Below are 26,958 nucleotides of genomic sequence, written 5' to 3'. Positions count from 1 at the left end.
GGCTCCGCCCCCCCGGCGGTGGGCGGGGCCGGCGCGGGGTGAGGTCGGTGCGCGGCGCGGTGACGTCACGGCGTGCGCGGCGGCGCGGGCGCATGGCGGGCGCTGAGGGAGGAGGAGGAGAAGGAGCCACCGGCGATGGAGGCACCGATGGAGGCACCGATGGAGGCACCGGCGGAGGTCGCAGCCCCGCGGCCCGCCCGGCCCTGGCGCTCCGCGGGGCCGTGATGGTGGCCAGCGGCGGGGGGCGGCTGCTGGCGGCGCAGTGTGGGGAGCCCGGGTCAGTGCTGGGCGGGTTTGCGGCGGGGCCTGTCCGGCCGTGCGTGTGCCCTGCGGTGGGAGGTGAGGGGAGAGCCCCGGAGCCGCTGCCCGCGCTGCTTTTTGTGGCTTTTCCGCGCTCCTTGTCGGGGTTTTCTGCTACAGAGACCTGGCTTTTAAACTTTTTATACTTTCACGGTTTTCCTCCACCAGGTGCCGGTCACTGCCTCGTGAACGACTGTACGTAACATATAGATTATATATGTGTTACGTACATAAATATATATATGTACACGTATAAATGCGCACATTTATATATGTGTACACATATACATATATATAACATATACATGTAGGCACATAACATAGATTATGTCATTCATGGCGAGGCTTCGCGAACGAAGATTTGGGAAGGCTCTATCCACATTTGCTACAGGCACGCTGGTGGCTTATGAGGCCAATACGTGACAGACATATCCGATTGCAAAAGGCACAGCAGAAAGATTCCTTAGATGGTGTATTCTGCAATTTACGGTTCTTTCTGCGCTGCCTTTTTTCCTCGAGAGTGATCCTGCGTGTGTTCTCGAAGGAGACAGCTGCGTTATAGATGGCGTGTCTCCAGGCCTCCCGATTGGAGGCCAGAGTAGACCAGTTATGGTGATCAATATGGCCAAGGCTGAGATGTTGTTTCAGGGAGTCCTTGTATCTTTTCTTCGGGCCTCCTCTCATGCGGCAGCCAGTGGCAAGTTCACCATAGAGTAGGATCTTAGGGAGGCGGTGGTCCTTCATCCTTGAGACGTGCCCTGCCCATCGCAGCTGCGTTCTCAGTAACATGGCCTCAATACTTGTGACAGCTGCTTGCTCAAGAACAGATGTGTTGGTCACATAATCTGACCAGTGGATGTTTAAGATTGAGCGGAGGCAGCGTTGATGGAAGCGTTCTAGGAGACGCAGGTGGTGGCGGTAGATGACCCATGATTCGGAACCATATAGGAGAGTAGACAACACTATGGCTTTGTAAACACTGATCTTGGTGCTTTTCTTCAAGTGTTTATTACGCCATACCCTTTTGTGGAGTTTTCCAAAAGCACTATATGCCTTTGCTAACCTGTTGTCTATCTCTCCATCGATCTTACCATCTGAGGAGATGAGGCTACCGAGGTAATTAAACTGTTGGACTGATTTGAGCTCTGATTGGCCAATGGTGATGTAGGGATGATGAGGGACTTCCTGAGGTGCAGGTTGATGGAGGACCTCTGTCTTCTTTAAGCTGACTTCCAGCCCAAAGAGCTCAGCAGCATCTGCAAAGCAGGATGTTAAACGCTGCAGGGCTGCTTCTGTGTGGGCCACAAGGGCGGCGTCATCAGCATAGAGCAGCTCCCGGACAAGATGGTTTAAGGTCTTGGTGTGGGCCTTCAGACGCCTTAGATTGAATAGACTTCCATCAGTACGGTAACGTATGTAGATACCGTCCTGATCATCGAGGTCTGCTGTGGCCCTTTGGAGCATCCTGCTGAAGAAGACGGTGAATAGGGTAGGAGTGAGAATGCAGCCTTGTTTCACTCCATTCTTAATTAAAAAGGGCTCAGAAAGTGTGTTGCCATATCTGACTTGGCCGTGCTGATCCTCATGGAGAGAGATGATCATTTTAAGAAACTTGGGAGGACAACCTAAACGTTCCAAAAATCTGCCACAGACCTTTTCTGCTCACAGTTTCAAAAGCCTTGGTGAGGTCGACAAAGGTTACATAGAGACCTTTGTTCTGTTCCCTACACTTCTCTTGCAGTTGTCTGAGGACAAATACCATGTCTGTGGTGCTCCTGTTGGCTCTGAAACCACACTGACTTTCAGGAAGGATTCCTTCTGCTATAGTGGGTATTAGTCTGCTCTTTTCTATGGTGCCCAATGACAGGACAAGGAGCAACGGCCATAAAATAAAACACAAGAAGTTCTGCCTCAACATGAGGATGAACTTCTGTACCTTGAGGGTGGCAGAGCACTGGGACAGTTACCTGGGGAGGACATGGAGTCTTCCTCTCTGAAGACATTCCAAACCCACCTGGACGAGTTCCTGTGTCACCTGGCCAGGTGACCCTGCCTTGGACTGGATGATCTCCAGAGGTCCCTTCCAAACCTGGCAATTCTATGATTCTGTGACTGGGTGAATGCTGCTGACAGATACGTCAAGTCTGACACAAGTGAAATATGTGTAAAATACAGGGTTACTTTGCCAGCAGATGACGATTTCTTTTTTTGGCATCTGTGTGCAATCCAAGGTTTTAAGCTTTGGCCACATCTGCAGCACTCTGGGAGCCCCCTTGGGCAGAGGTTGTCCCTCAAGATGGGGGTCAGCTGTGCAGGTAACCATGAAATGAGAGCATGTTCCAAAAGAGTTGCCACCCTTCGTAGTTAAGCTCATGGTTGTTCTAGTCCCAGTGGGTTTAGTCTTGTTTTTATTTTGCAGTGGTGAGAGTCTCTTCGTGTACGATTGTGTCAGCGCGGAGAAGAAGACCTTGGGAGATAAAGGGTGAGGAAATCTGCTCTGGCAGTCTCTGTGTTCCTGGAGGGGGCATCTCCTCCTGAGGTGGTGTGGCAGCAAAGGCAATAAAAGAGTCACAGGATGACTCCTTGAGCAGGTGATGGGTTGGTTTTGCTAACTCTGATGGGTTTGTACATATGTTTTTCTTTGTTTCGTTCCAGAGGTGTCACTGTACTCCTTTTTATTTTTTAGAGAAACACCAGTAGTACAGGGAAGCTGTGGATGCCCCATCCCTGGAAGTGTTCAAGGCCAGGCTGGATGGGGCTCTGAGAACCTGGTCTAATGAAATTTTCCCTGCTCAAATGGCAGGGGAGTTGGAATGAGATAATCTTTAAGGTCCCTTCCAACCCAAACCATTCTGTGATTCTGTAGTAAATGAATCTCAATGATTGTTCTCATTCAAGACATTTATGTAAAAATGCTGCATTTTTTATTCTACCATCTAAGACAAAAAGATACCACAAACCAGTTACATAACTTCTCCTTCAGGTCTGTTCTCTAAGTCATGAGAGTTCAAAACTGAAAAAGTGTTTTTCTTAGTTTAAATTCATCCAGTGGACATTGTTTTACCTGTAGCCAGTTTTACTGATTTCACCTAACTTTGAATTAAGCTCTGAAAGCACAAACTCTAGTGTGGTTTGTTTGTTTGTTAAAGCAAGTATTCAGGTAAGGCTTAGACTTTATATCAGTTTTCTTTTCCTTGACTTTTTTCTTTGTATTAATGTTCAAATTGGCTGAACCTCTTAAGCATAAATAAAACTTTTTAGGATTTTGCTTTGTTCTTCACGAGCCTTCGTGGTGGTGTAAGAACAACCTTCTCAAGGACTTTAGTGTCTCTTGTTGTGAACTATTCCCCTTCTCTCTATTAGGCAGGATGGAAAAGCAACAGATAAAGGAACTGATGACATCCTGGCTTTTGCCTTCTCCCCATCAGGGGATTATTTTGCCTTGACAGATGACAACAAACGCCTGATCCTGTTCCGGACAAAGCCCTCCTGGGAATGTGTTAGCGTCAGGTAAGGCAGCAGGATGTTGCATGTCACTTTGGAGTTATGGCTGATTGATTCAGAGTTCTGAAATAGGAGTACTTGGTTTGTTGATATTTGTTATCACTAAGCTTTTTTTGGTTGTTGTTGTTGTTTGGGTTTTTTTGCTTGTTTTCCCTTGCTCAAAAGAATTTAATATTTTTGGGACTTCAGAGATATTTGTTAAGAAATGATGCATGGTCTGCCCCACACCAAGAGTGAGACTGCAGATATTTATATCATTGGCCAAGGAAGAATAATCTCTTTTCTTATTCCAAAAGACAGTATTTGTATCTTTAAGAACTGAAACTTTACCCACTCCTAGTGAACACTTAAGATTGGGGTCTGTAATAGTGATGCTGAGCAGTTCAGTGAGTGCATTGTCTGTTTTGATTTGGAGGAGATGTTTTGGGGAGTTTGTGACTTTTTTTTAAAGCCATCTCTTTAGAGGTGCTGCAGCTGTTTTCCTTCTGTACATTCCTCTTGAGGAAACAGCCTGCAGCTGTCCACCAGAGGTCCTCCAGTTACAAGTTTTCTGCTGCTGCTTGTGACAATTGTCAGTACCAAAAAAAAAAAAAAGGACCAGGAAGGGCTTTCTGAGAAAGTAGCTGAGCTTGTGAAAACTCTGCTTTTGGTGGTCTCTGACAAACATGAGGCCCTGGTTGCAAACCAAAATGGAATGTCTGTAGCTTGGCTGTGTGTGTAGGGTGCAGGATGGACCTCTGGTGGGTTAAACAGTGTTGGAGTGAGGAAGTAATCGTGGCATGAAGCTGTGTCAGGGAGGTTTAGGTTGGATATTAGGAAAAGATTCTTCCCCCAGAGGGTAGCTGGGCACTGGAACAGGCTCCCCAGGGCAGTGGTCACAGCACCAAGGCTGACAGAGCTCAAGGTGCAGGGTCAGGACTTTGGTGATCCTTGTGGGTCCCATCCAGCTCAGGATATTCTGTGATTCTGTGACAAAGCCAGAAATGGCAAAACTCTGTTCATTCTGTGTTCTGCCTTCCCTGCTGCCCTGCCTTGTGTGTCTTGCCTGTAACGTGCCCTTGGATAATTGTTTGGTGGTTTAGTTTCTGCTAAAAGGTCAACTAGGACCACAGCTGGATTTTTTGGGGAACGTCATTACCTCCTATTAGGAAACTGGGAAACAGACTAAACACTGTCTGCATGGATAAAGGAATGCCAAAATTGAGCTCTGTAACTTATATCTGTGTTTTGTGGCAAGCTGTATAAGTTTTGTGTGGTGCTGCCTTTTGTAGTCAGCTCATTTCAGACAAAGAGGAACTTTTGAATCTTTGTGCTTAAGATCCCGAGTAGAACAATGAATTTGGAGCAAGACTTATTCTTGTTGGCAAGGTAACCTGTTTTGGAACTGTGTTGCCTGGCCTGCAGCGTGTTAGTAGGCATTCTTGTCCTATACAATTCCTGTTGTTGTGGTGTTCCTTTAAACAGCCCCTAAAAATGATTAGAATTTCTGTCTTCCTACCTGAAGTGTAGTATATTGGTTTTTTGCTTCCAGATGGCCACTGGATTTCAGAGTGGGTGAATATAAATGTCCATTCCACATGATCCTTGGCGTCCACAGGCCTGTGTTAACAAACAGGACATAAGTTTTCTGGCATATTTCTGGCATATTCCTTACATTTATCTGAGTAGTTGTAAGAAAACTGTTACCTGCTACACTGGTACGACTGGTGGCAACTGGAACTGTAAGATGCTGTAAGATGCTGGCAGATGGGAAAGTCAGAGTTCAAGTTCAGGGCTTTGCCTGGACAAGGTGCCCTGAGACTGTGACTCTCTGACTCAGGCTGTGAGGAAGGACTTCTTTTCACAGCACAAAGTGGTGACTGAAAAAGTAGTTTCTACCCAGTTTTTAAACATGTTGCTCCAAAGGACAAATCCTACCTTGTCTTTTCTGCATGTTTAACTTGTATTTTTGTTATGGAGAGTGCAAGAAAGATCATTGGCCTTCTTTAGAGTCCTGGCATGCTGCCTAGGCCAAGTGCTCAGTTGAGTAGGTACCAAAGCAAAATGCAGTCATGCAGCTTTTAATGATCTCCTTTTTTTTTTTTCTCCCCCAGGTGTTTGCTATTACATAGTTCAGACATTCACTCGTTCTCAAAAGAGCTATTTCAGCCCCATAATGTTATTCTCATTGCTGCCATTTCGAGCATGTTGCATTTGAGAGGGTTTTTTTTGTACAGTCTCTCAGTGTGTTTTACTTTCAGACTTGCTGAATCTGTCCTCCAGAGCTGTTCAAGCTGTGCCATTTTTCTTTCAGGTTTGTGAACAGGAGATGCACAGCCCTGGTTATTACAGCTGCAGAGGATAAGATTTTCGTTGCAGACAAGTCTGGTGATGTCTATTCTTTCTCAATAACAGAACCTCAGGCAGATGGAAAACTTGAGCTGGGTCATGTGTCTCTGCTGTTGGATGTGGTGAGTGTGTGCATTGTGTATCTACTGTACAAATCTGCATTCCTGCTTGTGTTTGTCCCAGATTTATGAGGGGTTGTTGCTTTTGTCCCAGATTTATGAGGGATTGTTGCTTTTGTCCCAGATTTATGAGGGATTTTTTTAATATAATGTGTGTGGACTGGATTACTTCTCACTTGAGTTCGTGTCATCAAAGTTTGGCAAGGAAAGAAGCTTATCAAAAGGGTTATCTGTTCTGGGAATGTTGAAAAAGATTTGGTGATGGAATATATATGGGAATTCACCCAGTCTGTCATGTCAGTTGAGCTGTTTCAATGTGATAAGTTTCTTTTTAGTGTCAGTGGGATTTCTACCTGTACAGTGGCTTTCAATGGACTTGGAAGTCAACATCACTTGTCTTAGTGAGGGAGAAAATTACTGCATTTAAGCATAAAGATTTATGCTTAAATTGTCAGGGGAAAAGAGGGACTTAGTGTTTTCAGCTGCCTTTTGGAGTGAGCAGATACAGATAGTTTACTGCTTTTCTGTTTTCCTAGTTAAGGAGAATTACAAACTTTAAACTAAAACTCTCCCTTTACCAACAGGCTCTGAGTCCTGATGACCAGTACATCCTCTCTGCAGACAGAGATGAGAAGATCAGAGTCAGCTTGACAAAGGCTCCTTACAGTATTGTATCCTACTGTATGGGACACAGAGAGTGAGTTCATTGTGGGCAAAAGTCATTGTGTGCAGCCCTTCCCTGCACATCCACCTTCAGCCACCCTCAGTGTATGAAATTGTCTCCTCAAATCATATTAAGCAAGACCCTGGTCTGAGATAGAGTCATTGAACGGTCTGGGTTGGAAGGGACCTTTAAAAGTGATCTAATCCAATCCCCCTGCAATAAGCAGGGACATCTTCAACTAGATCAGGTTGCTCAGAGCCCTGTCCAACCTGGCCTGGAATGTTTCCAGGGATGGGGCATCCACCATCTCTCTGGACAGCCTGTTCCAGTGTTTCACCACCCTCACTGTAAAAAAAATTCCTTTCTTGTGTCTAATCTGAATGTAGGCTCTTAGTTTAAAGCCAGTACCCCTTGTCCTGTTGCAGCAGGCCCTTCTAAAAAACTCTGTCCCCATCTTTTTTATAATCCCCGTTTAGGTGCTAGAAGGCTGGAGTGAGGTGTCCCCAGAGCCTTCTCTTCTCCAGGCTGAACAACCCCCAGTTCCCTCAGCCTGTCTTCATTTGCTCCAGAGGTGCTCCAGCCCGTTGATCATTTTGGTGGCCTCCTCTGGACCTGTTCCAACAGGTCCATATCTTTCTTGGACCTGGGGACTCCAGAGCTGGACACAGCACTCCTTGGGGATCTCACCAGAGTAGAGTAGAGGAGCAGAATCACCTGTAGTAAGGGAGCAGAATCCTGCTGGCCACAGGAGGCTCCAGAGCCTGGAGATTGTTAGTTCAGGATGGAACCTACCTTAGTCCTTAGGAAGTCTTTGTGGTCTAAGCATATGATAATTAATTTAATGGCATCTCAATGCAGAGCTCAGACTTGGAGGTTCTGCCTGGACAGTAGACTGTAGTGTGCTGGAGACTGAAGTATGATCCCATGAAATATATTCAAGGAAGGGAGCCTACAAGAAAGATGGAGAGAGACTATTTATAAGAGCCTGGAGTGACAGGACAAGGGGAAATGGCTTCAAAATGAAAGAGTAAGTTTAGATATTAGGAAAAAGTGGGTGGTGAGGCCCTGGCATAGGTTGCCCAGGGAGGTTATGGATGCCCCATCCCTGGAACTGTTCAAAGCTAAGTTGGATGGGGCTCTGAGCAACCTGGTCTAGAGGAAGGGGTCCCTGCCCATGACTCAAAAGGCAAATAAGCTTTTAAGTCTTTTCTCTTTTACATTTTGCTGCTTAAAATGTCTATCAGTTGTGGTATTTTCAAATTCTTTTGACTTTGCCTTCCAGCTCTGCATGGTTTTGTTGGGTTTTTGAGTAGGGTAGGTGGGTCATGCAGTGTTTTTTTTTTTGTATGGCTACTTCTACATTTTGAAGTCACACTGCCCTTGCACATGGTGGAGAAGGCATGTCATTCTGCTTGTCTGGCTGCTGAGTTATTTGGGGATAACATCACCCTTCCACTCACATTCTTCACATTCTAAGATGATGCAGCATGGTGCAGTCAATTCACTCTGTCAAAAACAGGAGCTAAACAAAGAATGTTACTGGAAGCTTGAGTGATGAGTAGCAACCTATCTAAACTGACCCAGCAAGGTGTTTGAATAGAGCATTTAAAACACAGATTAATTTGGAGTGGGAGTTTGATATTAATAACATAATTTGGGGGGTTAAGCTGTAGAATTTAATTGAATTTGTCGAATTGTATAAAAGAAAAAAACTAATGTTAACGATCCAAGTAGTCTTTGATCAGGTGTCTGTAGCATATTTACAGATCCATGTCTGATGTTTCCACCTTCTGTGTACACAGTTGTACTTTCTATGAGTAGAACTTGATGGTCAGAAAGACACTTTTAAATGGGGGCTGTTGTGTCTGCACAAAGAGTTCGTCAGTGGTTGCAGAGTGAAAAGGCACTTAGTGTGAAATGATTGAAATACATCTAAAAAATCAATATTTAAATTAGGAATGCATAAGAAAGGGTTACATAAAGCAGCTGTGATTGTCTTGTTTCATAGTCCTGAATTTTTTCCTCTCCATGGGGCATGTGGTGATTCTTGCTGGATCTATTTTGCCTGCAGGCACCTGCCATTTCTGCTTTGACCTGAAAGTTTGTATTACAGTGACCAAATCTCTTCTGTTTTTTTACTCCATGGCCTCAAAATTGTGCCTGTTTTCAAAAGCAAGACTGTTCCTCTCAGGTCATGTTCTGCTCAGGTCACTGTGCTTTAGGTTGCTGAGCTCTAGGATAATAATGAACTCCAAAAGTTCAGGTCCTCAGTACTCACCGAAGACAAGTCATGGTAGACACAGCAGTATTAAAACCATCACTGGTGTGTTTTAAAAGAATCTGTTGGTTAATGTTTTTAATGTGCATCATGAACTGAGAAAGGACAACATGCTACCTGAGTACATCTGTCTCCACTGGCATTTTTTGATCTAAATGACAGTGTTCTCAGCTGGGAGGAAGTCAGTAGAATTCCCTGAGTGCAGATGGGGAAATATATTTCTTTATTAAATAGAAAGTCAGTAGTTTGTGTAGTGCATATATACTAAGTACCATAGACCTGTTTTTTTCTTCCTCCTCATTATCTTGATGTGGAAAGTCTGTTTGTTTATTTTAAGGTTCTCTTTAAAATTGGTGGTTTTTCTTACTCTGTGTGTTTAAAGACCAGAGTGTCATGCAAGAAAGTTCAACTTTTGACTGCTTTCCCTTTAGGTTTGTAAGTAAAATATTTGTAATACCCAACTGTCCTGATCTGCTGCTGTCAGCCTCTGGGGTATGTATTGCAATTTCGTTGAAAAAAGTGTTTTGTTTTCTTTTTTTTTTTAAACTTTAGACTAGTGGTTTGGCCAAGTTCCTTGGGATATTTGGAATAATCTTTCTTAGTTTACAGCACAGCCTTCTTCTCTCCTTCCCTCCTTTTCTTGGCTTTCTGTTCAGTATTCAGCTACTCTATTGGTAGATCATATAAGAGCCTTTTACTGTGCTTATAGTAAAAGCCATCTCTGGGATGGCAAAATCAATGTCCTGAGTATTTCTTCAACATGAATGCTTGCTTTGGAGCACAGACAGACTTCAATCATTGGGCCATTGAAGAACTTTGAATCAAATGGGTTTTGTGCCAGCCTGCCATGATGATGAGTGTCTTGAGAATGAACGACTTAGAATCACAGATTATTATTTTTTTGAGGTTTAAGATGAGGAAATTGTCCTCTCTACACCCTCCCATGTGCTTTCCCCTGTGAGACTCGCTCTGAATTATGTTCTTGTCGGTATGTCCTCATCCAGAGCATGTTGTGCAGAGGTTGCAGTGCAGTGCTGCACAGTCCTTGGGTGAGGACTGAAGAAGGGAGTTTTCCCTCCTTTCCCTCCCCAGCCCTTTTCCTAAATTGATGGCATCCTGCTGCCATGCCAGACCTGCACAGAGCAAGTAGATGGTGTTGGTCTAAAAGAAGGGAAACAGTATTTTTTGTTTCCCAGACTACCAAAACTGCATAGGAAACAAACAGTGTGTTCTGTGAAGATGTGAAGATCATAATAATTCTTAGCATTTGCTTCCCTGAGGCTCTTGTCCCTCTAATTATTTAAGCAGCTCTAATGTTAGTGCTGTGCACGACTGTATTTCATTGTTAGCAAATGCCCTTTGATGACTCTGTTTTTCCAGAGAGGTGTTTAACTTCTCTCCTGGAGGTTACTAAATCAAATGAGAATTTCGATGATAACAAGAGCAGGGGGCAGAGAAGGGCAGCCTGAAAGAATTGCCATTAGAATGCTGAGCACATGTGTTACTGTGCTATTGGAGACAGGCTTGAAATGCACTTCTCCAGCTACCCAATTTCCACTTCAAAAGGGGAATTAAAATTAGCATGATTGAATAATTTAGAATGGAGGGGAAAATTATGTTAATTAAAATGCTTTATCTGCAATTTGAGGTCTTAACTAAGTGACTATTTAGCAGCTTCTGTGGGGAGCTCTTCAGGGAAATAAGGTTTAGCTGAAGGCCATGAGTGGCTTCTCTTTGCCTGAGGTGCTGTTAGTAATAGACTTGTGTCCACTTCCATCTGTTCAGGACTCAACTCTGAGACTCTGGGAGTATAAAAGTGGAGAAGAAGTGCACTGCTGTCAGCTAAGCAGCATCTGTGGGCCTGAGGCAGCCAAAACTGACCAGGTAATTTTGTTAAAAGTGTCTCCCTTCAGTCAGTGAGTTTAGAACTTATGTGAGACCTAAAAACTGTTACAGTAGCCTGGGATTTCGGGAAAGGAGGAAAGTCCCTGAAATCCATTCCTGTGTCTTGTGTGCATTTATAAAAAGTACCAAGCAGTGACCAGAAGAAGCTGCTTGTAATTCTTCCCAAGTACAAGTTCTGTATGGTGGACAAAGCCTTCACTTGAATTTTTTTCCAAAAACACAGGTGCTATGTTAACCAGGCAATATCTTGTAAAGATCTAAACATTCACCCATTTTTTAAAATGCTTAAAATTTCAAGTGAAGTGTTAAAGTCGCAATTTTTCTGAGCAAAAAAGCAGCTTTGTAATATTTGTAACCAGTGACCTGCAGTACTGCCCTGTGGAGTCAAAACTGGGCTTGTTCCTTTAGGTTGTTCTGCAGCTGGATAGTGTCCAAAATTAAAATCTATGAGTCTTACGTGAAAACTGAATACCCCAGGAGCTCTCCTGAGCTTCCAGCCTGTACGTGAGTGGTGTCACACACACAGTTTGGGGTGCTGCTGTGATCTGAGGTGTTACTCTGATGTGAGCAGTCGTTCTGGTTGTGTTTGATCTCTGGTTTTGTTTTTTCTTGTGCTCTGGTGTGTCGTAAGACCTGTTAGCAGTGAAACAGCACCAGTCCCTGTCCCTGCTGTGTGGATGGTGTTAAACCAGCTGCTGACCTGTTGGGTTGTTTAAGAGTTACCACCCATCCTGCTGGGTGTGTTTGTCGTGGGAATGTCTAAAAACACTTCTTTCTCTGAAGACCACAGCTGTTTCCCAGGTGTTAGGTAATGGGAAGCCTGTATCCATGCATGGCTTTTGAGACAGATCCACTGTGGAATCCATGTCCAAGCTGAAATTGAACTGACAAGCTCTGTCTTCCCTCCCTTGTGTTATGTTGTGGTTTCGGCAGTCAAAGTATGTTGTGCTTGGCCTCTCCACACAGTTGGGAGCCACTTGGATCACAGCTTTCAAGGCTCAGATATTGGAAATCTTTTGGTTTTGGCCCAGAGTTCCTGTTAGCAGGGATTCTGGGTGGTATCTGTATGGACAATTCCACCTGCTCCTGAGCTTGAAAGTGTGTTTTAAAGCACACCTCAACCAGGCACCTGTCATGCACATTCACAAGGCCTTTGGCTCATTCCAACTTGATGTTGGTGCTTGAAATATTTGAAGAAGCTGTTGCTGGGTTTTTTCACAAGTAAAAAACAGGGTTACAGAATGAGGTGATGAGCCCATCTAGTTGGTATCCACTGATAGTCTGGGTGCAGCAGGATTTGAGTGAGGAAGGGAGAACTGAGTGTGAGGCAAACCTACAGAATTACCATGTACAACCTTCTGGAGATAAGTGGCTCAGGGAGTAGCTAATAAGAGTGCTTTGTTGAAACAATGTGGTTTGGTAGCCATGCAATCCATGTCTGCAGCAATATTGCAAGGCACTTCTTTTGGAGGGAATAATGGTTTTATTTTAAAATATTTTGCCTTCTAGGTTTATAGGATCACTGAGGACTAGTAAGCATCCAGCTGTGAAGTGGGGAATCCAATGATTAATTTTAAAATTGCTGCTTGTTGCTTAGTCTGGCTTAGCATTTAGTAAAATGGCTTACATGTAAATTAACAGTGCTTGGTCTCACACTGAATCTTAACTTCACTGCTTACAATTTTATCAAAATAATATTAAGCTATATAATGGACTATAAATGTAGCATCAGATAAACTAACAAATTTCAAAAAACTTAGTTACTGCAGGCAGGAATTGATTTAAAAATATTTTTTGACTCTTTCAGAATGTTTTTGAAGGCTCTTGAATGCAGTTTAATAATACTTGCCTTGTCTCCTAACACACCTGATAAAGTCCCTTCCATAGGATACTCTTTATGCTGATGTCTCAGGAGAAATCTGGGATGCCCTTTGTTTGAGGAGTCTCTGTTTAGCTTCTTTACCTCGGTGTGAGTAAGCAAAGACAGAAAGGGAAAGCCCACAAACCATGAGCTAATAAATATAACAGCAATCATTTAATAAACCCCATTCCTGCGGTGTTTTGCACTTGTTCCATCCACTTCCATGTGTCTCCTGATGGTGGTTTTGGAAGCCCCAGGCTGTCCTGTTTCTTGAATCTGTGCAATCCTGCTGAGTGCCCACCCTTACAGGTGTTTTAGAGGGAGAGGAGACTTGTGTTTTGATGGCATCATAGTGCTAGAAATGCCAGAGGTGACGTCTGGTGACAGTATTTAGTCATGCTGTGCATCCAGGTGTATCACAGATCATCTTCACAACCTAGTGAGACATTTAACAGTCTGAATTTAAGGAAACAATCTCTTGAGTCTGCACTTTACAGGTTGTAATTAGCACATTGTCTGCAAATGAGTCTGCAGCCAAAGATCAGGTGGGGATAGAAGTGCTTTTTCTTTTCTTTAGTGTTATATTTCATTTTTACCATTAATAAACACTGTGGATGCTCTGGAGCTTGAGACACAGCTTGAAGCACAATGAGAATGGAATCATCAGTAATGATGGGTCATGTGAGCACAAAAATGTGGGCTTATTTTGCTTGGCAGATGATGAATATGTGTCTGTTTTGGGAATGTAGGAGTGTTTTGAGCAGTGTAGCATTGGTTTCAGCTGATGGGTTGCAGATCCTCAGTTCATTTTCCCACTAGAATGGGAGTAATTCTCTAATTCCATAGTGCTATATAAATGTTTTTCCTGCTTCAGAGCTTTCACCTCATCTGATCCTCTTGACAGCAGAAGCTTGTTTAAAGTCCAGAATGTGAATTGCACAACTCTACCCCAGTGCACCAGTACAGTAATTTCTTATAGGGTCACCTCTTCTCCCAGATGACATCAAAATATAATTTTAACATGTTGCCAGGCTGATAACAGTGTTGCATAAACCCTGATTAGTTCAGAGAGTATCAAGTGAACATCTGTTTATCACAGACTGTTCCTTTAGCACTTCCTTAACTGATTTCATGGGCTTGTCCTTGACCAAGATACTACTGTAGGTCTTGCATTTCCTTTGCTGATTGTTAACGTGCCCACACATGGGAAGGAAAGAGCTTGGAAAGAAGTTACATTTTTTTGTCTCTTTCCAATAAAACTTGGTTCAAAGCAAAAATCATCCTCCTCCTCCCTCCCCCAGTGAGTGTGGGGGAAAGCTGCTGCCTAATTGAGGTTCACAGAACCCTTTGTCTCTCTAACAAAGCACTTGGCTGTGTAGGTGGGCACTTTCCTGCATGTTTGTCAGGCAACAGGTAGAAAGGCAGAGCTTTATTATTAGAAATAAATATCACAGGTTTCAGCTTTGTTAATATATGTATCTCTTGGCATCTTCCCTCAAGTGTCTGAAGAACCCACTGGTGGTTTACAATAAATAGGAGCTGTCAGTTCTGCTCCAGAGCTGTGGTGTAAATGGCTCTGTACTGCAGAAAGTACATTTAGACTTAGTAGCTACAGAGAACCTTTCTGATTCAGCCCACTCATCCTACCAGGTATTGGGAACCATAAGCATTTTTTATGTCTGTGTGAAACAGGGGTCCTGGGTCCTGATGCTAAATGTGGACTAACAACTTTGTGTTTCTCCAGAGTAGCAAGAGATTAGTCCCATCTGTTCCCAGGAGCCCTGAAACATATCAGTCCTTTTGATAATGGTTTTTATAAAGTGCTCCTCTTCTGTACAAGCAGGCAATGAGTGAAAAGTGTGTGCCTGCTGTTCTTGCTTCCCTCCCATGAGATTGTGTCACACAGTGGATCTTTTCTTCTCATTTGCTGGAGATGCACCATGGAACCCTGGTTTTCAGCTGTATTTATACCATTAATTAACTTTCTTTCCCACAGTTGGTTTATCTTTTAGTAGTTGCATCATGTAATGTTGACAAAATAGTTGTCTTCTGCTGTTAAACCTCCAGACTTGAATATTTGGAAGCTGTACAGCTTGCTTTGCTTCCTTACATTGATTGCAAAATTCCAAAACAAACACCCTGACAATGCCTATACAGCTGGTAGCTCCAAGGCTAAAATCCCGTGGTTACTCCCAAATTCAGCTTCACTTAGTGAACCAGAGGTTCTGTCTAGTGACCAATGTTGTGTTAGGGAAAGAGGTGAGGATAAAATGAAAGAAGACTTGAGGATGCATCAGAATCCTGCCAGCAGTGTCAAGATGTATTTTCCCTGCCCTAAAGGAAATAACTCACTGCTGCTCCAGTAGTAAGGTTTTAGTCATCAGAAATGCTGGTGTTGTCACTGCTTATAAAATATTCTTGAGAACCTGCCTTCTGCTGTTGCAGTTCTGTCTTTCACGTTATATAACAGATACTTCTGAAAAAGGCACCCCAGGACATCATCTTGCAGGTTCTCTGCTCCTCTCAAGTTCTTACTTCCCACTCAAGGAGCCGCAAATCAGTTGTTATATATTTCAAGTAGTATGGTTTGTGCAGCAAAGGTATTTCTCTGCTTCTCTCCCAGACAAAACGATATAGCTTCTAAATTAGGAGTGTGATGTGGGTTTTTTTGTTGTTGTTGTGTTGGTTTGGTTTTTTTTTTTAAGGAAGAAAATGGCCTCAGGCAGTTGTTTCTTGTTCTTCAGAACACGTTTTCTGTGGAGCAGTGTGGCTTCACCCAGACACAGGTTGAAAACAGCACAGCAGGGATATTAGAGATATTAGCTATGCATCACTGTCTTTGTTTTTTAACAAACATAACAGCAGCTAATAGCCTGTGTTTGTAATATCTAAGCTGCTGGTGTGATATTCTGGCAGAGCAGGCTCAATGTCAATGTTTTTGCCATCAGCATTTGTCATTTGACAGCACTGCAGGAGAGAATGTTTGAGGGTGGTGTACTTTTCCTTCATGTTAGTTTGTCTGCTAAGAGTGGTTCACTCAAACCTTTACATTGGATCTCTGGAGAGCGTGGAAGGGAAAACTTTATAAACCAGCAAACACTGGTACAAAAATAAATTGGACTGCACTTTGAAGGTAATTATGTTGCTTAACTTGCTGTAAATTAAGACATCTGCTAAACTTTAAAGGCTGAGACGTGAAACGGAATGTGAATTTCCTGCCCATGAATGGTCTTAACTTACAAGGATGTTTCTTTTTCTATTCCTCATAGAAATACACCGTGTCAAGAATAACCTACTGCTGTCAAGGTGGTTATGTTGCCATTCTGTGTGACAGGTAAGAATAAATGGAATAATGCCCCAAATCCTCACAGCTCCTGCAAAGGCAAGAGCAGCTTTCCTTGCTGGCTCTCACAGCATTCCCCCAGCCTGCAGTACTTGGTACTGTGGATCTCCAAATGTCCCAGGCATGCCTGTGGCCTCGCAGGGAGCCTCTGAGTCCTTGTTTGCTTGCTCTGAGCATAGAGGTGAGTGAAAGGGTTATCCTGCTTGGTTCAGTTTGGCAGATTTTGTGATGCTTTTCCCTCACAGGAGGAAACTCGAGGCTTGGATGTACCAGAGCCCTGTTCTCCCCAAATTGCTGTGCCTGACCCTGTGGTTTGGGTCCTGTTTTGTTCAGGGTGCTGTGGCAATGGAGCAACCAAACTTCTGTTACCCGTAAATGGGTTCAGCCATTCTGTTTAAAACTGTGGAGAGGCCACGCTGACTTTTGGGTTCAAATGTGTGTGTCTGTGTGAGGAGAGGGTGCTCAGGAGCTGATGGGCCTGAGCACTGGGGAGCCTTACAGATGCATCTGGTGGGGCAATGTCCTGTGGGGATGGAAAAGCCCTTTCCTCATCACCTTAAGTCTGCTAAGGAAGCTGTTCTTCCTGACAAAAGCTTGCCAACAGGAAAGGGAGAGATTGCCAGAGCTGCCTGTACAGTGAAAGAGGCAGTTTGTCCCCTCAGTGGACTTTTGCCAAAGTAAGGAGCCTTAGCTGCTTCCCATTACACCTTCTGCATGGACATCCACACTGGCCCTGGAAGGGGAAGCCCTGTTCCTTAGCCCAGGGGCCACATTGTGCTCTGCATCAGGCTTTTATTTTCAGCTCCACAGCCCAGTAGTTTTAAACAGGGCTGTCATGGGGACCTGGTGGGACACTCAGGAGGGAGCTTAAGTGTCCTGCCTCTCCAAGGGAGGTCAGGAATCTCTGCATGTGGAGACTGTGGTGGTTAGAGGAGAGAGTGCTGATGGGAGAGGTGGAAAAGAGAACAATGGCAGAGTCCTGTTCTTCAGCTGTGTCAAGGTGTCCTGTCCCTCTCATTCCTTCCTCCCCTCCCTGGCATGTAATTCCTTCCTGGTTTATTTTGACTGGCGTTCAGCTACATATTCCTTCAAGCCCTGTAGGTCAGTGTGCCATGATACAACATTCCTTATATAAATCTTTAGTAATCCTTATGAAATTCCCTTTACTACCTTTTCTTTTAAAGAGAAGTCAGCACTGACTGCTTTTTTTTCAGGTAACACTTGAAAAGCCATTTGACATGTTGGGTATTTACAGCTTCTGACTCAGATCATGTAATCAAACTGCACTTGAAGTGCTAGAGTATTTTTTTTTTTTTCAGTTCCTAATGACTTTGCTTTGGCTCTGCTTGGAATTAGAGTGGGTGTCCGTAGTTTGCTGTACAAGTGATGGATGTAGGTGGATTTTGCAATGATGCTAATTAAGTTTTCCCTCTTGAAAAAGTATTCCCACAGTCTACGTCTTTCAGCTCGATGCCACTGCCCAGCAGCTCGTTTACAAGCAGCAAATCCCTTTGCAGCATAAAGGTTGGGACATTGCATTTGGGGAAACGGGAGATCTGTGGATTTTGCAGGAAGACAAGGAAGCTCCTCTTCAGTTGTACAGAACACATGATGGACAGTGGAAGGTACCTTGCTAATGCTAACATCCTAAATGTTTTGTGTTGTCTTGAGGCCACAACAAAAATGGAGTTAATTATGTCTCATGAAAGCTGAAAGGCACTTTTCTCTATGTCCTGAGAAGGATAAAAGCCATAGATATGCACATCTCATTCTGTTTCTCACCTGTATTTAACTCAAAGGTGTCAGGAGCTTGTTATGAATACCAGTGTATCCTCCAGCAAAGCTGACATCTGGAACAGCAGGATCAAGCAGAGTGGTTGTCAACCATTGCACTCAGTATTTTAAACTGTTTCCTGGGTTAGATAAGAAAAAAAAATGGAACAACCAAATCCCTTCTGGTTTGCTCAGGAATGCTTTTCACACAGCCTTCCTTGTGCCTGCCTCTGAGGGATCCTTTGAAGGACAAGGCATTCTGGGAGTATTAAGGGAATTATTTTTTTTTTTTTCTCTACTGAGAACAGGGAATAAATTTGGAAGGATGTACTCTCTGATAACAGCCTATTAAACAACTGGAAACTCATTTGTTATGCTTGTGAGTCCGCAGCTAATTATGGTCTGGTTGTGAAGTGGTTTTAAATGAAACTTTTCAATATGGTCTTTGACCTTACGTGTTCTTGTGATGCTCCTTTTCCTCACAGATTAGTAGGTGGGCATCCATTTTCTTTTCATTTGAGCCCCAAAGCTTTTCCAGCAGAACACGAGAGTTCAGTCTGGGTTTCAATACCAGTCCTGGGAAAAAGGAGCCCCAAAGAGATCACGAAGGGCTTACACTTGCTCTGTGTCACTATACTCTTCTGAGAGCTGTTGCATTTTTCACTGTGCTGTGAAACATTGAATCGTTTAGTAATCCCAGAATATCATGCAGCATTCCTTCTATTCCCAGGCTGTAACTGACGACAAAGGATTGCAGAAGATGTCAAAATATATTCAAGACAACTGGACGGTGTTTGAAGGTGAGAAATTTGGCCTGAAGGCCCAGGGAATGCAATTTTTGCAGCTAAAGAACATGATTTAGGAACAAGATTAGAGTTGAGGTCAGTTCAGATGTTTTCTCAGTTTCATCACTGGGAAGTGAATGTAGATCATGAAGTGTGTTCAGGTTACTGTTATCACAAAATGATGTAGGGATTTAGAGCTGAATTGCAGGATTATAAGTGTTTTCCGTAAGACACCTTATCACAGGGATGTGTCTCAACACCCTGTGACAGAACTGCTGGAGTCTGTCTTCCTGCTGTCATGTCAAGTACTGTTGTTTGTCCTGTCTCTTGCCTGGGTGTGACACTTTTATCAGAGGTACAGTGGAGCCAGTTAGAATGGAATAACCATGGGAGGAGCAGCTTTACTGTAAAAATGGGCCATTCAGATCCACCTTGGCAAGGCAGAGTACGTGGAGCCTGCTGTGGCTAGAAGGTGTGACCCTGGATGATATCACAGATGACATTGATTAATACCAGGGATGGCTCATTTTGTTCTTAATTTCTGCCCAACTTCCAGTCTCTGGCAGAAAAAAAAAATAATGCCCCGTTTACTAGTTCAGAAGCACCCAGGATTTTTTTGTGTTTAAAGAACACCCAGCTTTATTTAGAAGCTGAAATAATGGCAGTGGTGGTGCAGGGTAGAGAAAGGTTGTGGTATATACTAAAGTCTCAATTATGTATTGAGACTTTATTAATTGAAATTTCTCTCCTGTACTTTGCTGGGAGACTGGGAACCTTCCTTAAAGAAAGTGTTACAGTTCCCCCCAGTCTTTTGATCTGTTCACAGTGGCCATATGTAAAGATGGAAGAGTTGCAGGAATATGCAGTCTGGTGTAAAGTCTCCTTAATATCTAGTGTTGATTTAGCATGTAGCTGTCATTAAGTTGGTCATTAAGTGGTAATTAAGTTGGTACAGTCTTTGAAATCTAAGTCAGGTACTCCTCTAGAAGGGAGGTGTTTGCATGTAGATGTTGCAGGCTTAATAGTTCACAGCCAGGCAGATAATTAGGAGTATGAGGTCTGAGTGAAAATGAGCACAGAGAAGGAAAAAGAGCAGGCAGGGGAAGAGGTTCTGAGCATAATTAGCCCGTGGAACAAATGACTCTGATAGGAGGTACCCGGCTGCGTCTGCAGCTGGGAGAGGGAGGACGGCTCAGATGACAGGGTTCGTTATTGTTAATTAGTAAGGGGAGGCTCACTTGATGAGCACTTATTCCAGTGCATAATTAGTGATTCAAAGGTAGTTACATCTCCTCAAAAAAGTGATCATTACATTGTTTAAATCCAGTCTTACATTGCTTAAATCCAGTCTTAATGCCTGCATATTGTCCTTATTTAACCTGGCTGAGGATTCTGTAGGATTTAAGACACATCAGTCAGTCTGGAAGTATCACAGAATCACAGAATGGTTTGGGTTGGAAGGGACCTTAAAGATCATCCCATTCCAACCCCCTGCCATGGGCAGGGACACCTTCCACTATCCCAGGTTCCTCCAAGCCCTGTCCAACCTGGCCTTGGACACTTCCAGGGATGGGGCAGCCACAGCTTCTCTGGACAACCTGTGCCAGGGCCTCATCACCTTCACAGGGAGGAATTTCTTCCCAACATCTAATCTAAATCTACCCTCCTTCATCTTAAGGCCATTCCCTCTTGTCCTATTACTACATGCCCTTGTGGAAAGTCCTTCTCCAACATTCCTGTAAGCCCCCTATAGGTACTGGAAAGCTGATAAAGTGGGTAGGACCACAGTAAATGAGTTGAAATGCCACTATCCATAGTTACAGTACAGGAACTAATTGATGAGACTGCTAAGGGAATTAACACTTGTGTTCTTGCTTTGCCCAATTGCAGGTTTTGTTGGTGCAGGAAGCTACTACAGACACCTCTACAAGGCTTCATTTGATAACATGGATGAATATCTACAGAGGAAGGAGGAAAGGTTACAGCAGCAGAAAAAGAAAAGGCAGAATCTGCAATGTGGTTCCAATGGACAGACAAAAAAAAAGATGAAGGCTGAAGAGTCGTCGCTATGACTGTTGTTAACTTGTACCTTTTGCCTTGATGAAAGGTGGTGATCCAACTGCAGACTGTTTTTATATGTAAAATGTATTCTGGAAGAAGACTGGTTTAAACTTTTATTCAGGTTTTCAGGTAGGCTGATGTGACAACATCCTGCTTGCAGCACATAATGCATTTACAATATGCCTAAGCTTTAGCAGCACACAGTGTTAGTGGTTCAGTCCTGGGAATCTCTGATGCATGATATATGAATATTGGAGATGGTATTTTCCTTTAAACAGGATCTTCTTTTTGCCTACTGTGTCCAGGCTTTCTTCAGGTGGAAACACACCTGATGTGATTTTCTTTTGGTTTGGTTTTGGGTTTTTTTAAACTTTCTAAAAGTTTTCTTAGTTAATGTATCTAACTTAGTGTACCTGGCTATGGGAAAGGGAATGTAGCAAAATTCTTGCTGTATATGAGAAGTTTTAGCTGAGAATTTCCCTTTGTCTTCCCTTCAGTCTATATGGTTGGGATTCTGCCTAGTTTCTAATCCATTGCTTCTTACTTGTGAAATATTTCTATAGGAAGAAGTGCAAAAGTTGATTTTATATCTACAAAGTAAAAGTAAAATGTGTCAGTCAACTTCTGTGTTATTGGAAGACCCTTCTATTGCAATATGATCCTGCTGTGTCTGTGAAAATCATTTGAGAGGCCTGTGAGCAAAACCTGGAGTGCATCCTGCTTTCTTGAGCAAGAACTCTTCCATGTTGCAATTAGCCAAGAAATACATCTTTTTGAAAAGTTATCAGCCAGAGGCTTAGGGGATCACTTGTTGCTTCATCATGGGGCAGAAGATGTGTTCATCTACCAGATGGTATCATGTCCTGTATGGAATAAAATGTACTTTACAAAACCAGGTGTGGAAATCTGTACAATCCATTAAAAGCATTCAGAATGAACCTGTGAACCATGAATAGTTCTGTAGGTCTCTTTATGTAGCTGTCCCCTCTGGAGTACCTGGACACTTAAAATTTTTGCTCTCAAATTCTAGCTACACTAATGTTTGAGACATTTTGAGATGCAGCTTGTTTTAGGTTGTCAGGTGTGAAGCAGAACTTGCTGTTTATGTCTGCTCAAATCCAGTCTTGTCCTCACTGCGTGTCCCAGAGGCCACAAGTCTTCCGTGCTGTTGGATGTCACATGGATTTTCATATCCCTTCTGTTTGGAAGTGCCCCTTAAAGCATGTCAGGTGCATTAGTACAGAGCCAGTCCTTCACCTCTGAGGTGTGATTTCTTTTTGTAACTCCTTTTAAGATAAGAACATTCTGCCTTGGCAAAGGTCTCTTTGGACAGAAATTGCAGTGTCAAGAGCGGTATTGTCTGTTCTGGTTAAAAGTCACAATTCTGGCAGGAGCTGCCCTGGCAAGAGTAAAATGTGAAGTAGTTTCTATTACATGCAGTTACATAAGAATGCATGTCCATAAAGATCGTGGTCTAGTGTAGCAATTCAACCCCTCTGTCCAATATCCACGTATCAGGGATCTGAAGCATCTTGTTTGGGAATCTCAAAAGCAGTCGAGTGCTCTGGATAATGCTGGTAGTTTGCCTAAATCCCATGCTGATGAAAAGCTAGGATTAAAAACCCTGTAAATCCAGGATGGTATGAGGTGAAAACCTTTAGGATTGTATCTGGAAGAGTAACTATGGGGGTACAACACTGGTGACGAGTATTTTTCTTGGTCCTCAAGAAGGGATGAGAAATTGCCATCTGAAGTGCTTGATACTGGGTAGGAACGGTGGCTTGGAGACTGGAACACCTGCTGTATGATGGTGGCTGTTAAAGCTTTATAGTTCTTTTATTTATCTATCTTATTTGAGAGCAGCTCTAGGGAAAGCAGCTGGGCAGTCAATTAAGGAAACTTCGTGATTGTTTGGGAGAAGAGTTTGCTATTGTGCAGGTTCAGTACAATCATGCCAGAAATAGGCCAGTATTCACACTGCCTGTGAACCAGACAGGACAGGAGGAAAAGGTTCTGACTGGATTTTTTGCTAGCTGTGATAAAGGAATGAATTTTTACCCCTCATGAAACCTTCTGATACAATGCCAGCTGCAACATTTTTGAACAAATTCGAATCTGCAGCAGGAGTCTGTTTTGGATCACTTCTGCATGTCACCAAGTATGCTGTTTTTGGGGTGGTGGTGTGAGCTAAAGACAGGGCTTTTTTGTGTCAACAAAGCATTATTTTTCCAAGTCTTCTGAGGTCATGTAGGCTGGTCCCAAGAATTGCTCTGATGCTCTAACCTGAGCACAGGATAGATGTGGGGATCACGGAGTGGTTTGGGTTGGAAGGGACCTTAAAGATCATCCAGTTCCAACACCCTGCCTTGGGCAGGGAACCTCCCACTAGACTAGGTTGTTCAAAACCCTGTCCAACCTGGCCTTGAACACTTCCAGGGCATGGACACACTTCCAGGGATGCTGGAAGCTGTGAGCATGCAGGGCTGACACGGCAAGTCACCTCTTCTCTGTGACATTCCTGCTCACCAGAGGTTTTTGCCCAGTCCTGACTTGTGTTTAGCAGCTTTGATGTTGAGTGTTAGGAGTCCATGTGCATAAACAAAACCATTTACTCATAGAGGGGGAAAATCTTCTGAGGACAACACAGGTAACTGTTTTCAGTGGGTTGGTGACAGATCCTATGTGGGGTTTCAGCATGAACATCAATATCGTTACACTTCTAAAGGATCAGAGACTGACATGGCAATTCCTATCCCTGAGGGATATTTTTCCCCAGCCACTTTCTCAGCACAGGGTAGACCTTGACAGTGATCCTTACCCTGCCTGCTGTCCTGGAAGAAACCCAAAATTTCTTCCAGTGCTTGAACTCATGACAGATCGTGGTGCGTGGGAGTGACATGAGATGTGATATCTGGCAGATGGTTCAGGCCTTTTTGTTCTTTTTTCCTGCAAGTTTTCCTCGCCTTTCCTATTTCATTTCATGTTTCCTTTTCTGCACACAACAGGTCCTGAGCTTCAGTGGTGAGACCATCTGTGTGTCTGTGGATTGCTTTGAAGGGATCCATGAAAAGTGATCAGAGAAAGGAAACTTGCTGGAAGGTCTAAATCCTTCTTTTAGACATTTTCCAATGTGCCTTGGTTGGAAAACACCCGCAGATCATTAAAAGGGAGTGAATACCACTGCTGCAGAGGGAGACAACACTCCTCTCCCTGGTATTTGAACTATTTCTTTCTAGTGGTTAAACCTGATGTCACTTGCTTGTGTTTATTTTCTGAACTTGAACCAAAGCCTGTATCTGTGCCTGGCAAAAAGGGGATGGGTCAAGGAGGGTGTAGTTTTATAGCAGAACTGGAAGCTCTCAAACCATTGCAGGGGATATTTGTAGGCCATGGGAGTTCACCCCACACTGCACTAGAATTTTTTGTGGTGGTTGTGCAACTCCCCTGCTTCTGTCCTGAGCACTGACAATCCCAGGAGCTTTTAAAAATACAGGTAGGGAAAAAGTTGAAACAATAACGTGTTTCTTTGCCTCAGCATTTTAAACCAAAACATAAGCTTCCTACTCCCATTACTGGGATTTCACCAAAACCCCTTCAGGAACACATTGTTAAACAGTGTGACCTTTTATCTGTCATAACAGGAAGGAATTCTAACCAAATGCAGCCCAGTAGTAATGCTTTAGAACATTCCTTATATTTTTAACAAAACTTTGAAAGCCAATTTATTGTATAAACAAAACAAATCTGTAAACAAAAATCTTCCTTTCTTTGAAAAAAACCCAAACCAATACAATGTAGTTTCTTTATCTTCAGGCTAATAAAAACTTGCTGCCAATTTCAATACACTCCAAAATCTGCTTCAGCTTTCTTTGCTGAACTGTTTTGTATGAAGTGTGAAAAGCCCTACAGTCTTAAGTCTTGCTGGTTGTCCCTGCTGCCATCTGTCCTGGAGATGTGGTGTGAATGAGAGCAGGATGACCTGGAGTGTGGTTGTTCACAAATGGGGAAAAAACAGGCTGGACGTGATTTGTCAATAGTTGTAGATGCAGAGGCTGGAAGGAAAAAGGGCTGGAGGACTGAATGTTGATTCCCAATGTATTTGCACAGGTTATCATCCACTTCTGAATACCAGGGTTCTGGAAAATCCTGCAAGGACTTGAAGTAAAGTCTATTCCACTCCTGAAGTGGTCATTGCTTGATAACCCACATCAGCACTTTTTTTACCCAGTCAGCTGCACATCTCCCTCCCTCAGACAGGTTAAGGTCAGAGCAGGAATTGTGTGGAAAGAAATCTCCTGTGGACTGGCATGACTCTGGAAGTCAAAGGAACTGCTGAGGGATAAGCCAGGGGCAGCAAGGAGATGAACTGTCCCTGCAGGTAGGGACCAAGTGCAAGTCCCATGTAGTGCACCACATCTGGCAAGCCTGTGATGCCAGGCCACCATGTCCCATGGGGATGAGCAGCTAAAATCCATCAGAGCTCATCTCCAAATTGAGCTACCCTGGCTGTGGGTGCCTTGGAGGCTGGACCACAGCTGTGAGTAACCATGAACATGGATGAAGAACGTGTTGTGTGACCTGATGGTTTGTGTTTGCTGTGCTCACAGCATCAGCAATGTCCTTTTTTTCCCCCCTTTCCTTTACCATTAGTAGAAATAATTTGCATAGGCATGAGGTGGATGTGCTGATGTGCACAACCTGAACATCCAGGAGTGGCTGCCCCTCGTTTCCTAATCAGTACAGCCTTGAGTTTCAACAGCTTTTGGTAAGTTTGGTGAGTCAGTGCCCATTGGATATGGGAGTTAGGTACAGTTGGTTGTTTGATTCATCTCTTAATTTGAACAGCACATGACAGCTAATATTATTAGCTCCAGAGAATCAGCACCAAGTAAATACAGGTAGAAGCAAATAGGACATGAACACAGCCAAGGAGCCCCCTCTGCTTCTGTAAACAGCAAGACTCAAGCTCTCAATGGAAAAGGGTTGTACACTTGCTCACCTGTCTCAGATCTATCACATTTACACCTTCAAGCAGCATACAGTACTTCTGCATGTTGCCCATAGGGATAATAAAAATTTAATAGTCCTATCTGGAATGGAAATTTTGATTTTTGGGCTGTCAGACCTAATCATATATATTTATATAAGTATGAAAGTATATATGTAAGAAACCCCACACCAAACAGAAAAAACCCAACCATTCGTAGGGCACCCAAACTGCTTCCTAACACAAAATAAGGAGATCCTCACCCTGTGTTGTATCTTGCTGTCATCCTTTGGCTTAAACTTCACTTGTTCATGGGAAGAGAACAATACTGCATTTGGCCCTCACCTCTGTTGACCTCTGTGGGAGAAGGGGACAACCTAAATCCTGCACAGTGGCCAGGGAGCAGAACATGCTTCGTGTTAAAGAGAGTACAGTGTATACAAGTAGCTGTTGCTGTTAATCCTCTCTGAAGTGGCTGCTGGAGGAAGGCAGTTATGAAACACAATATCCAGTGTGAAAACACAATTAAAGCATCCATTTTGGCATCCCATCTGTGCAGGTTTTCAGGCGTGGAGCTTGATTCACCGCCTTTACAGCTGTGCTGCCTCCCACCAGGGCTTTGTGCTTTTAAATAAGAACTCTGTTACTGTGTTTTCTCATCAGCATGTTGTCAAGATGGCAGCATCCCATGTAAATTCTAGTTAGTTTTCTGCAGTGCTGGCTGTCTTGGATTTCTCCATTGGCTTTTCCCCTTTACAGCTGCAGTATTTCATTGCTTTCTAATATTTCAAAGTTCAAGAAAGGCAGGGTGTGACACACCAGTTATATTAAATTAAAAGAAACATTACTCTGATGGTTTTTTCCCTATTTCCTCATCTGTGGAAGGATTCATGTTATTATCTATGCACATTTTGGTTTACCTAAAGCAATAGCTCATCATCTCATCTAAGGCAAACAGTATTCAGCAAATAAAGCAGCCACTAGAAAGTGAAAGCTTCATCTTCAAGGAAATAATGATTGTATTAATTAGTCACTGTCTTTAAGATTCCT

At 43.4% G+C, this 26,958-nt stretch overlaps 1 protein-coding gene across 1 annotated transcript; it reads left to right on the top strand.

The window, feature by feature from the left end:
* Positions 1 to 89: 89 nt before the first annotated feature.
* WDR4 (WD repeat domain 4) lies at positions 90 to 24,766 on the top strand. Its single transcript, XM_017810999.1, has 11 exons — positions 90 to 277; positions 2,720 to 2,782; positions 3,664 to 3,810; positions 6,098 to 6,254; positions 6,836 to 6,948; positions 9,625 to 9,685; positions 10,979 to 11,077; positions 16,229 to 16,293; positions 17,744 to 17,927; positions 18,806 to 18,875; positions 20,751 to 24,766. Exons 1-11 carry the CDS (start codon positions 93 to 95, stop codon positions 20,930 to 20,932), a joined length of 1,326 nt encoding a protein of 441 aa, XP_017666488.1. The 5' UTR covers positions 90 to 92; the 3' UTR covers positions 20,933 to 24,766.
* Positions 24,767 to 26,958: the final 2,192 nt, after the last annotated feature.

This window comes from Lepidothrix coronata, unplaced genomic scaffold (assembly GCF_001604755.1).
Source record: "Lepidothrix coronata isolate B3197 unplaced genomic scaffold, Lepidothrix_coronata-1.0 Scaffold30, whole genome shotgun sequence".
In the NCBI taxonomy this organism is placed as follows: domain Eukaryota; kingdom Metazoa; phylum Chordata; class Aves; order Passeriformes; family Pipridae; genus Lepidothrix; species Lepidothrix coronata.
The sequence above is the reverse complement of the archived record's forward strand: the minus strand, read 5'-3'. Positions and strand labels throughout refer to the sequence as shown.